Genomic DNA, 12,208 nt, shown 5'->3' on the forward strand with positions numbered 1-12,208 from the left:
AACTGTTTGCTTGGCCCACCAGACAAATTCTGTGCAATGTGTTGGAAATAATTATAAAAATGTGGTGTACTTTGGATTTAACATGAGCAATTATGATTTGTCGCCAGGTAAACAGCTCTTGGCTGATAGACCCAAAACTCAGTGCTTTAACGCTTACGGATAAGTCAGATGAAACATGCTTCTGCACAATGGGAGCTGGGCTTCACGGCTCTTGTACAGCCCCACTTAGAAAACAAAAGTTACTGGTCTTGGTGCTTTCCTGGTGGTTTAATTTGTCACCTTAAAACCACGATCTGGAAAGTTCTACCATAAGTGGAGAAAGTGACACACACACACAAAAATAATGAGAACAACTGGAGCCATGCACAAGCTGATCTTTCTTCATGTAAGGAGTGACAGCTAATGAAATTGCTGGAGTTTCTGCTCATTAAGGAGATATTGCTGCAACTAAGGGCCTGACCTGTTCCTATTACAACTAGTGAGACCGTTGCTACTGACTAATGGAGAATCATTGGGCCTACAATGGTTATGCGCTGGACCTGAGACTTTTGAGAGAGAGGAGGAAAGACAAGGCACCAACTAACTAGCCTCAGAACTGGATTGCTCTGTGTGGTCCTGCATCTGCACTGATGGTTATGCCAGGACTCCTGCAGGTCTCTGCTGGTGCTGGAGGGGGATCATTGCTTGGTGTGGGAAAGGCACAGAATTTTTTTTTTCCCTTTTCTTTTGCCAAAAATGTTGCCAGAACAGACAAGCTGCTAGTAGTTCAGAGGAATCCCTGGCAACACTTTAACACTATCTCCCATCCCATCACCTTTCTAGTCCTTCCCCATGTCTACATACTCCTGCCCTCAGATGGCCAGGATGGGAAATAACACTCCTGGGGGTGACTTCAGGGGATACCCGAGAAAGACGATATCTTCATGTTTTCAAATTATCAGAAGAGAATCCAACCAAGCTCAGGACTCAGTTCTCAGGACTGAGAAATGGAGCACAAATCAGGCACTGCATCTCCTACATCCCGCCCCATGCTGCACCCACAAGACAACTCTGTTACTGCTGTAGCAAGAGCTCATTATCCCTCACACAGACCTGGTTCTCCAAGACCTAGAGATGCAAGCTCCATGGTTAAACTTAACTCCCCTGAATTTCAGTCAACATCACTAAGCTGTTCCCTGCAGCTTACAGATAAGAAGACATGCTAAGGAGACATCCCTGACACATTGTAATAGCCAAATGAAAACCACTGCCAGGAGATGAAACTGGCAGGCTAAACTTTGGCCTTTTATTCATTAATTGTGAGCTGTTCTTTAAGATAATTCCCATCCTGTTAGATCTACCTTGTTGATGAATCACTACTGCTCCTTGAAAACAGAAAAAATAAGGTTTGGATGGGTTTTTTAATAGCTTGTTTTCATCTGACATGCTTTTTAACTATGCCCATTTGTATGTTTGCTTTGTTGTACAACATCTAAACTTTTACAGGTCCAGATCTCCCAATGGTACCTCGCAATCCCCAGCTTGTATAAACTCATCTAGCCACACCAGTTTAGGAGAGACCTTCCCACCAGTACGTGATGAGATCTTGCCTGTTATTGCCCTTCAGAAAGAAAACAACACTAGATTTGTAAGTTATTTCATAATGATATATTTTGGCATTTACCTCTTGCTTACTTTCACCAGGTATCAGCTCCCCATGGTGACAGAGCTGGGCAGAAGTTATGTCCCATGAGGATACCAAGGGCCAAATACTCCTGACATAATTAAAAACCAAAACTGACAAGCGAACAAAGCTGGCAATTCTGTGACTCAGGGTCTCAAACCAACATGCCACCTCTTCTCCTGCAACCATACATTTGGTAAATGCAGTGTGCAAGGAGGCTGCAATATACTTCAAGTCCCATTGTATGTTTGCCTTCTACAACCAAACTTTCTTTGGTTTACTGGTGCCTTAATTTGCATTGTAAAATCATTTGAGTTTGGGAGAATCGATTTCATTAAAAGCTACCTCTAGCCCCAAGACAGTAAAATTACTGGTGATTGAATTGCCTCGTCTGTCCACTAAGAGCTATTGCAGGGAAAAAAGATCGTTTAATCTTAGCATATATTACTTTTTAGTAACAGTATAACAGCCAAAGTCAAGCAGTGTATTTATTCCAGTAAACCCAGTCTGTTAGGTCAAAGCATATAAGACTCCATCTCTGTGCTGAAAAATCCAGTGCAGAGTCAGCATCTCACAAGCTCTATCTTTCCCTCTTTCACTGCACCTAGGCTCTATTTTCATATCCTTGGTCTTTCCGCACCCTGAGGTAACTCCAATCCCACGCTTCCATGTAGTATATGGGTACTATAAGGAGGGATGCAAGGGGGCTCCAAGCACTGTGCCTTGTAGGATAATTTCCTGAGCTTTCAGAGCTTGGTGGGGACATTCCTAAATGGATCTTCTCAGACTGATCCTCTCTAGCCCCATAGCATAGCACAATGTCTATAATGTCAAGAAAAGACAGTGCTGCACCGAGATCTGCTTCCAGACACCATTTTCAACTCAAATGTACTAGAATGACATTTGTCTCAGTGAATGTCATGGAGAAGAAACTCATTATCCCGCCTTAACAACAAGAATGACAGGAAGATACTTTCTATATTTATACTATTATTATTTCTTATTACCAAACAATGCAGTTAAGAGCTAGGTATGGACATGCAGAGGGAGGACAGGCACAAAGCCAGACTGCATAATGGGGAGTGCTTTGGTGGTTTTATTCCTTTATGAAAAAGTGGTCGAAATGTGGCCATGTTTTGTGGTAGATACCACAGCAAGGAAGAGCTCTGAACAGGGAACAGCAGAAGGATGCTGAATTGGCCTCATGGATTCATTTAAGAGCTCTTCGCTGGAGTGAAACGTGTGACAGAAAACATGAAAGTCCTTAGATAAATAAGTAACAGGCAGGGAACATCATCATGAAGTGACCAGATGCAAAAGCTGAGCTCTCGGTACTAACCAAGAGGAAAGGTTAGGATCAGAGATGGGCTGAAAAATGCACTGAAGGCAAAAGCAAGTGACTTACGCTTGATGCCACAAAGAATGGAATCCAGAGAAAGGATGCAAAGAGGAGTAATATGAGCAGTGCATCAGACTAGGAGATGGTGGCATCTGAAGCTGGCAAGAACCTGAGTTTGCTCAGGCCAGAAGAGAAAAGCTGCAGCAACTAAGACAAAAATTTCAGTTGTGCAGGTAGACAATAAAGGACATAAAGGTCAGCTGATGGGTCTGTAAACTTAGACAGATCTCTTATTCCCTTCTACTCCACTAGTCTTCCTCCCTCTCACATATGCCTGCGTGTGTGCTCGCACATAAACACACAAAGCCATTATGTGATATTAAGATTGGCTTTAACACAACACCACATCCTTACTCAGCACAAGCACACGTTCAACTTAAGCTGCTTAAATTCTCCACTAAAGAAGAGACTGAAGCAGTCCTGAATTTAAGTCTGTAAGGCTGGCACTCTTCTCCCCTACCACCTATGCCATAACTATTGAATACTGCATCTCATATTTACACTTTAAGCTCTCCAGGACAGGAAGCATAACTCATTCATTTCCAAAGCACAGTTTTAAGTGTTCTGTGATAATAATCAGTCATCAAGTTACTATGGAAGTCATTCAAAAGAATTAGTGACATTAAACTAAATCTTCACTACCTCTGTTGTTAATAATGATGCAGCCTTTATCAGAGCCTCTATAACAGGGAAATGAATCCCCTAACATTAGTAGGAAAATGGCCTCTCATGAAAGCCTCTGTAAATGTATTTGTTCAAAAGACAATTGCCGGCTAATGATCTGCTAGCCTGTGGAGCAGTGTATTGGTCTGATTCTCAGGCCAACTTGTCACACCAGCTGGGAGGCCAATTCTTTTCTGTTGGGGTTGCTAGAACCTGGGAGCTCAGTGGTAGGTAGCTGAGCAACATCTCATAGCACCACAAACAAGGAACCAACCATTGATCACTGCTATCAAGAGACTCTGTCATTAATGTGAAAGTTCACAGATATGGTAGAGGGTCCAGAGGCACTCAGACAGCAAGACAAGAGTTGGCGCAATGCAGTGATGATATGTAACATGGTATGGTCCCCAGCACTGGCTGGAATAACCACTCCTGGCACACCATGGCCTCATCTCATAGGGAGAACATGGTTGTTCTGATCTTGGGCTGCAAGGGGACATCCTGACCTGGTCAACAGGAGGAAACACTCAAAATTTGGTGGAGGGTACCAAACTGGGGAGAGTAGTCAATGCACGGGAGGGCTGGGCTGCTATTCAGAGGGACCACAACAGCCTGGAGAAATAGACTGATGTGAACTTCACTTAGTTCAGGGAGAAAAAATGCTAAATCCTGTATTTGGGATGGAATAACCCTTAATACAGGCTGGGCACTGATGGGATAGAAAGCATTTCTACAGAAGGGAACCTTAGGTGCTGGAGCACAGAACATACAGGGAGATGCTGAGATTAATGGGTTTGTACAGTTTTGAGAAGGAAAGATGAAGACTGATCTTTCTTACTTGTTGTGTTACTCGCAAACCTGATCAAACTTTGACACCAGTCTTGCTTTGAGCAGTGTGTTTGCTTAAACAATCTCCAGAGGTCCCTTCCTGCCACAGTTATTCTATGATTTTATCTTCTAAATCAGCCCAATTCCATTTCACATATTCCCCAAATTTCTCATATTTCCTATACATCTCTGCCTATACGTATAGGCAGATGGTAAGATAGGCATTAGAGGAACTCAACCTTTAAGAAAGTTCCCAATGAAGAATTCATTATGACATTTTGCTAAACACTTAAAAAAAAAAGAGAGCAGAAACACAGGAACTTCAGAGTATTTAAAAAGAAATCTGAATAAAAGTGGGGGTAACTTAATTAGAATAAAATGTTGCTTATATTCAAAGATGTAAATCATCTGTTTGAAATTTCAAACTGGCTTTCAAAAGTTCATAATGAAATGGAAGAGATGACAGATGCCCTCAGCTGACAAGGGAAATCATATCCACTTTTGATCTCCGTACACATGCAACCCAGTTATTCAGAATACTACTTTGTGTAGTTTGAACTAAAACTTTTGTAATGCTTCTCATTTCTTTATTGCAAATCAGGACTGAAATATCTAACTGCTGAAGTTCAGAAAATAAAAATCCATACCAAGCAGGATTCAACGTACACTGTATCACTCAATAGAATAGCTGGCAAGTACATTGCAAAAAGATGCTAGACTTTACTAGCTATTTATTTTGGTGGTGACAACTAGATCTGGAAGTGCCAGAGGAAAACTGTACAGTGATTTACAAGTTCCTGCCTACATATTTCCACAGTGAAAAGCAGCAGCCTGCTTAAATAGCCTTGCCAGACTTTGGTGGAAGCTTCTCTTGGACCCTCATGTCTCACAGGAAAAAAGTAAAAAGTCTTCTTTTGAGGCTTGTTTTCCTGGGGAAGAAATTGAAGCAACTCAGGCACACTAAGTCAGACAGCAGGTCTTTGCTGCATTCTTGACCTCAGCTCCTACACCAAGACCTCTGGGACCGAGCAACTCTCAACTAACTACCAGCCAACTGAACCCATTTCCTTGCAGATACAGTGTCAAAAATGAATTACCCTCTCCATCAGCAAACTGGAAAACCAGCGACTGTCTTTTGAGACCAATAGGAACAGTACAGACTATCCACAACACAGTTCACATCAGGCATTTGATTAGGGGACCTCCAGAATATCACGTGCTTGTGGGCCCCCAGAGAATGGGTGTATTTGGCTGATAGTGGTATGTAACCATTCCAGAAAGTATTTATGATCAGGAGGTTGTAAGGTAGCTACCAACATATTCTAGCACTCTCCAGGAAATCTGGAAGAAATAACACTGCAGAAGAAAAGGCCCCCAACCCATGCACCGGATATTTGCTGCATCTTTTGCCTGTGCCCTCATTAGTATTCTGGTTTGGGGCTGTAGTGCCGTTTTGAAGCCAGTGTCTATTCATCTCCATTTAAGAGCTCATTCTACTTAAGAATATTTGGTTCTAGGGACCAGACCAAACCTACTGGAAAACAAAGTTCCTGGACCACACGGTGTTTATGTCACAGCCTCAATACCAATTGCTTTGATCTATGATCTCCAATTGCACTTGCTAATACAGACATAGCTGCTGTTCTTAATGTTGTTAAGTTCTTAAATGTCTCTTTTCACCAGCTCATAGCTGGCCATTTTCTAATACTGCATTTGGTCTACATGAACTGAGCTCCTAGAGCTGTCATCTGCCATGCAGTATCTTAAAGAGCCCAAGGGCAGTCAAGTTGCCTTCCTACATTTGCTTTTTCAATCTAAAACAATCAGTCTTGGAAGATGCTGTGTTGGAGACACCACTGCAGTATAAAACTTTGCTACAGTTTGCAGAGATTTATCAAAGGTTGTATCATGCTTAAAACACTGTAAGCAACTGCAGAAGCCACATGTATTGCAGCAATAGGTGGAAAAGGGCAGGACAGCAGCTCAGATGCTCTGGTTCCTTTTTGCTACTGTTAGCCAACTATATTATCACACAACAGTGTTTTGCACAAAAAAGACGTTGAGCTCCTTTACCTCTGAGTGCTGATGCAGTAGCGGGCCTCCCGATTACCAATGTTGCGAACCAGCAGAGTTTTCTGGGTGCTGTACTTGACTGGACAGACGGAGAAGTTCAGCTGGTCAGGGAGGTCCAGGAGAGCTCGGGCACCTATAGCTCGGATTGGCACAATAAACTTCTCCCTTTCTGTGATGCAGGTGAGCTGGTGGAAGTAATCCTGCAGGGAAAGAAACAACCTCAGCAAACTGCACTTAGTACCATCACCATGGCAGAAGAAAAACTGCTGTTTTCTATGACTCTAACAGTAGCACTCAATAATGTAATAGTACTTTTTACCTTAATGACCTTCAATTCCAGTAGCAGGACTTGAACAGGGCTGTTAACTTGCAAAGAAGAAACAACCCCATTGATTCACCTGCTTTTGCAGCAAGCTGGCAGAACCAGACAAAATTATCAGATACTTTGATTCTGAGGCACCAAAATAGAGTACTTTCATGTAAGGGATTACAGCAGTAACAAGAGCCTGCTTCCATCACCACTGCAGACTATTAAAGGCACCACTAAGAACCCATTTGTGCCACAGTGCTAACTCCAATCCCAGCAATGCAGCTTGGCAGGGGATGCTCAGGTACATTTTTCAAAATAATTTTGCCAAATGCACAATCAACAGGCAGTCTTTGGTGAAATACTTAACAAGCCAGACACAATAATTGTTGTTATGTCAGGTGAGTGTAGGGTACATGTGTACTTCCCACCCCTTCCCTTATCACAGGGACAAGGCTGGGGACACACACCCTTAAAAGGTTATCTGACCCATCTTCCCACCCCAGAACTGGCTCAGCTCTATACCCAAACTACTCTTGAGAGATGCTTGACAAGTACTTAAAAGCACTAACAATTCTACCCCTGCCTTCAGCAGCCTATTCCAGCTCTACCCTAGACTCAGAGAATTCTTCCTGTGTCTAATCTCAACTTCCCTTGACATCTCATCCTAGCCTCAGGGGACACAGGCAATAGCTTTGCTTCCTCTCTGCTGCATGGTTGATGCCTTAATCGCATCTTTCTCTTGCAAGGACTCTAGAATAAGTGACTTGGTGCCTTGTTAGCATGCCTACCTGAGGCAGTTGGTATCAGGGGCTGCAAATGGGAGACACTCAGACAACCCTACCAGAGCAAACTCAGCTGCGGTATTCCCAGTCATTGGCTTGTTAAGAAAAGAGCCAGACAGTCCCCCCCCAGCTGTCTGGCATTCAGCACTAGGAAGGCAAATCAAATCACCAAAATCATTTTACTGTAGGGATGAGCAGATCAATCTCCAGACGTACAGTGTGGCATCACTGTGCTGGAAGTATCACCTTGCCCCTGCTGAAACGAGTGGTAAAACTATTGCAGTAGGGCCAAGAGCCATTACCTCCAGCAGCTCTCTTATTGACAAGTTGATAAAAGCTCTGCCTCTTATCACTCACTTGCTGTCCTGATCTTTTTTTCCTCGGTGCTTTTAACTCGTTTGATATTTTTATAGTTGTTGAAGCAGCAAGCAAGCAATTTGCTTCAGGAATCGCACACAGCAGCAAACTCCCTTAACCAGAACAGATTCGGATTCCTCTGTGCTTGGGATTTCCTGCTCTCCCATACCCGTCCCTTGCCAAGCCTGGAAGGGACCTAAGGCAGCCAGACAAGGTACAGACACATAGCTGTTGCTTCAACACAACAGGTAACACCCAGTGCCTACCAACCACCTGCTCAGCTGGGGTTTAAGGCTGCTGTAACAGATGCTGTCACATCCAAGATATAAAAAGAATATAGGATCTTTTTTTCTAGACATCTCAAATATTCACACTAGAAACTGAAGAAGGGCTTTTGCTTCTCATATTTGGAAGGTAAAATACCAGGAAGGAAACTGCAGCAAATGACCTACAGAATTGAGTATCATTTCAGGAGAGCATTTCATCTTCAGCAAGCCTTTCTGAATTAGCAATTTTGTACTCAATCTCGCAGCATAAACCCTCTAAAATAAAAGCTATGGGTAGCCCATGTGAATTTAAAGCACCTATTATCTGGATACTTCATGTCCTGGGCTGTTTAGATCCTCAGAAACTGCATTAGCAAATGAAGAATGCTATTTACTTATTTTTGTTAATTTGGCGACACTACTGTAACAAAGGCATTGTAAATCCAGTTGAAAGCTGTGTGCCTTATTAAGTCTTGGCATGCCATATTTACTTATCTCTCCCTTCCAGATGCCAGGTAGACAGAGGAGGATGCAAGGAGTTCAGATAAGCAGGGGATAAAGAAAAAAGAAAGTTCAACAATTGAAGGTATTTGAGAGAAGTAAAAGGAAATAATTTTCAAGTCATTGTCATTGCTAAAGAGTGAGTGGATCAACAGCAATGTAAATAGGAGCCAAATGAATAAATACCCCCCACAAAAGCAAGCACAGGCAGCCTTCCCAGCTCCATTGCCAGTGAGGACACTGGGACCACCTGCACAGCAATGCACAGGGAAAGGAACTTTTCCAGGTATGTGAAGGCAAGGCTAAAGCAACAAGGTTTTTTGGCCTCACAGAGACAACCATGACCTTGAGAGAGAAAACTGCTTCTCACCATTCATGCACATGCACATTGTGTGCCGAGTCCCTTCTCCAGGGACACCCTGGGGTGTTGTATCCTGTACAAGGCTTGACAAGCGCTTCAGAGTGTGCTGACCCTTCAACCACGCTCTATGACCCCAGCAAAGTGGGACCTTGCACCAAGCTGAATGCAGTGTCAGGCTTAATAGGGGGGAAGCCCAAGGAAAGAGGGGTGGCTAGGCCAAAACTGGCTGTTCATGCTTCTGTGAAGCCATGGTCCCCTAAGCTTTTGAAAGCTGAATTGCTCTCCCTTGGGAGAAAAAGGTTGCAAATTCTCCACTGCAGCACTGTCCTGTCTTACCAGTACACTAACACTGCTATGCACTTGTTTACAACCTAGAGCTACAGATAAAACCAATTAAAAACCATTCTTTTACTTTGCAACTGCAAACCCTTAGTAGACTGTTTAAAACCAGGTCTCTAAATAAACATGCCTGAGTGACAGAGGGGTTGCATCACTTCTATGCTCTAAAGACTGTTGTGTTTAGACACAGCTTCAGGCTATATATTTTCATGAAAATATGACTTCATCCTTCATACAACTCCTCTATTTCAAGGAGAATACAGATGATTATATGACAGTTCCTCTTCTCTTATTCCCCTTTGAAAAGCAGTAAGTTACAAGCTCCGGCCTGCAAAGTATCACCACTGGCATTTGAATTAGCACCCATGGAAACTAAAGCAACTGCTTGTCTCAGCTGTTATTTCAGGCTCTTTGCAAACTCGGGCTAACGTTAATTACTGTCCCAGTGATACCAACCTTAACTGCCCAGTATGCCAAACTCGGATGTCAGTTTTGCTGCATAACTGATCCTAACTTCTTCACCAAATTCCTTGCAGCAGACAACTTGCAAAGAAAAGATCTCTGTAGCGTGAAGTAACATAGTAAGTCAAGCAAGGAAAGCTCCCTGCTGAAACCATATCATAAAGGCTGGAAAATAAGGAGGAACTGGAGGCTGAAGATGCTTCACATGAGAAGGGGCACCCCTTCTCCTGCCTCCCTCAGCTACTAATTCACAGGAGGCTTTGAAATAAGTCACTTGGCTCCAGGTTTATTTCGCACAGGGCCATCTGCCTTGATCTTCTGTCCCCTTCCTCCCCCTCAGGAGTCATCTTAAAAGTATACTTGAAATAGCTTCCTTGTGCTACAAAACATCTAACAGGACCAGACTGAATTTTAAAAGAGTTAATTTCAGTAATGCAATAACTCATCATCTTGTCATATTTCATATTAATCAATGAGCATTAATTCAGCTTCCACTGAGCATCAGTAATGAATTTTGCAAACCTTACAGACTGAACTTGTATTGCCTAAAAATATTGTATCGCTACAGTGAAAAGAGCAAGACGACAGAACAGAATAAGCTGCGCTATATTTTTATATGCATCTTGCTTCCTTCTTCCTTTAAGATAACCTATTAATAAGCCTGAAGGACACACAAATGTACATATTCCTGTCTGTTGTTTATTTGCCAGTCAGTTCCACAATGGTTTCCAATTAGGCTGAGACTGTCAGACCACAATGCAAAGACAGCCGGGAACACAGGGGGGGCACGAGAACACCCACACTGTACAACCAGAGCCATAAAACAGAAATGCGTAAATCAGAAGCAGCAAGAGTAACTAACTGGAAATGTTGCCCAGCAGAAAAATTAGCATTTCCTATTTATAAAGCAGTGCCAATAAACAAAGAGACATGTCAGCTGTTTATTTACTTTGCAACAGGCCAATCATGTGGCACACTCCCAAATGACTGCAAGACAATAGGAAACTGCTCATTTTTCAAGAAGGGGCTACATGGCATTTCAGCCACTAACAGCTCACATGGTCCTCTTCTTTAGGGCTTAGCCGCAATCAGCTCTGTGAATCAGGAGTGACTTCACTGAAGTCAGACTTACCCTGGGGAAGAACAAGATTCAAAGCAAGAGAATTATACAAACCAACTCCACAACATGAGGACTCTCCAACCCTGCCTGACAAGGGGTTTGTACCTGCATCCCAGTTCACCGGATTATCCACAATCCCTGGGGATCCTGGAGCATGTAGAGGTTGTTCAAAGGTAGCACTTACAAGCCTTCCACAACTAAAACACAGATATTCTGCGTGGAAGCAACTGCAAGCCCAACACAGGTGGCTTTACAGAACCATTTCCCAAAGCCTGCCTCTTTGCTAAGGGGTTTTCAACATGCTGTGAACCTCCTGACCACACTATTGTTGTGCTTCTAGCTAAGCTACAGCACTCTGGTACTTCACTGACTCACACTCCATCAAGTACGAGACAAAATGTTCGATTTGTACAAAATTCTGATTCTGCTGTATAAATCCCCACGTGCTCCTCGCTGAGCAGCATGCATCCCTCCCCTGATACCCTGCACAACCCCTTGCAAGGAGCACAAAACCCAGTTCAGCAGAAATTGCTGGAGTGTCACTGAAGCTGTGCGGAGGACCTCTCGCTGGCAGAGCTCCCTACTCCATACAGTCACCAGTTCAAGAGCAAGACAAGGGACAAAGTATCAGACATCAGTGCTCTCTGGGGTTCTCTCACCCTACTTCTATTTGTGGTGATGTTCATGTGTTGCTCTGCTACCTCTCTAAACTGGAGGAGCAGCACTTTGCCCTTCACGGGCACCAATTTACCTCTTCCACACTCAAAATGAACACTAATTAGTACTAATAAATCACATTTTAAAGGTACCAGTGTACTCTGCAAAGCCTACCTCAGTGAGATTAAGCTCTTATGTCACTTGGGTAGTTTGGAGAACTGCCCTAGGCCAACATAATTTTCACCCTAAATATTAATGATGTTAAATAATTTCTCAGTCCATCCAAAGGAACAGATTATTTCACAAGCATGGGAAGCTAGGGACCACAGGGCATTTCCTCTTCAGTTTTCTATATCCATGATGTTTGAGGATAGGACCAGTGTTAAACTAAAACTAAGCAGCAAATGGAAAATGAGAAAACAGCTGT

General features: G+C 43.1%; 1 protein-coding gene across 1 annotated transcript in view; it reads right to left on the bottom strand.

The window, feature by feature from the left end:
- LOC104313091 (hydrocephalus-inducing protein homolog) overlaps nucleotides 1–12,208 on the bottom strand; it is a 74,132-nt gene that overhangs the window by 53,700 nt on the left and 8,224 nt on the right. The window contains exon 5 of the mRNA XM_009911881.2: nucleotides 6,627–6,826. Within this exon, the coding sequence (XP_009910183.1) occupies nucleotides 6,627–6,826 (200 nt within the window). The remainder of the gene's footprint in view (nucleotides 1–6,626; nucleotides 6,827–12,208) is intronic.

The sequence above is a fragment of the Haliaeetus albicilla genome, chromosome 10 (genome assembly GCF_947461875.1).
Source record: "Haliaeetus albicilla chromosome 10, bHalAlb1.1, whole genome shotgun sequence".
NCBI classification, from domain to species: domain Eukaryota; kingdom Metazoa; phylum Chordata; class Aves; order Accipitriformes; family Accipitridae; genus Haliaeetus; species Haliaeetus albicilla.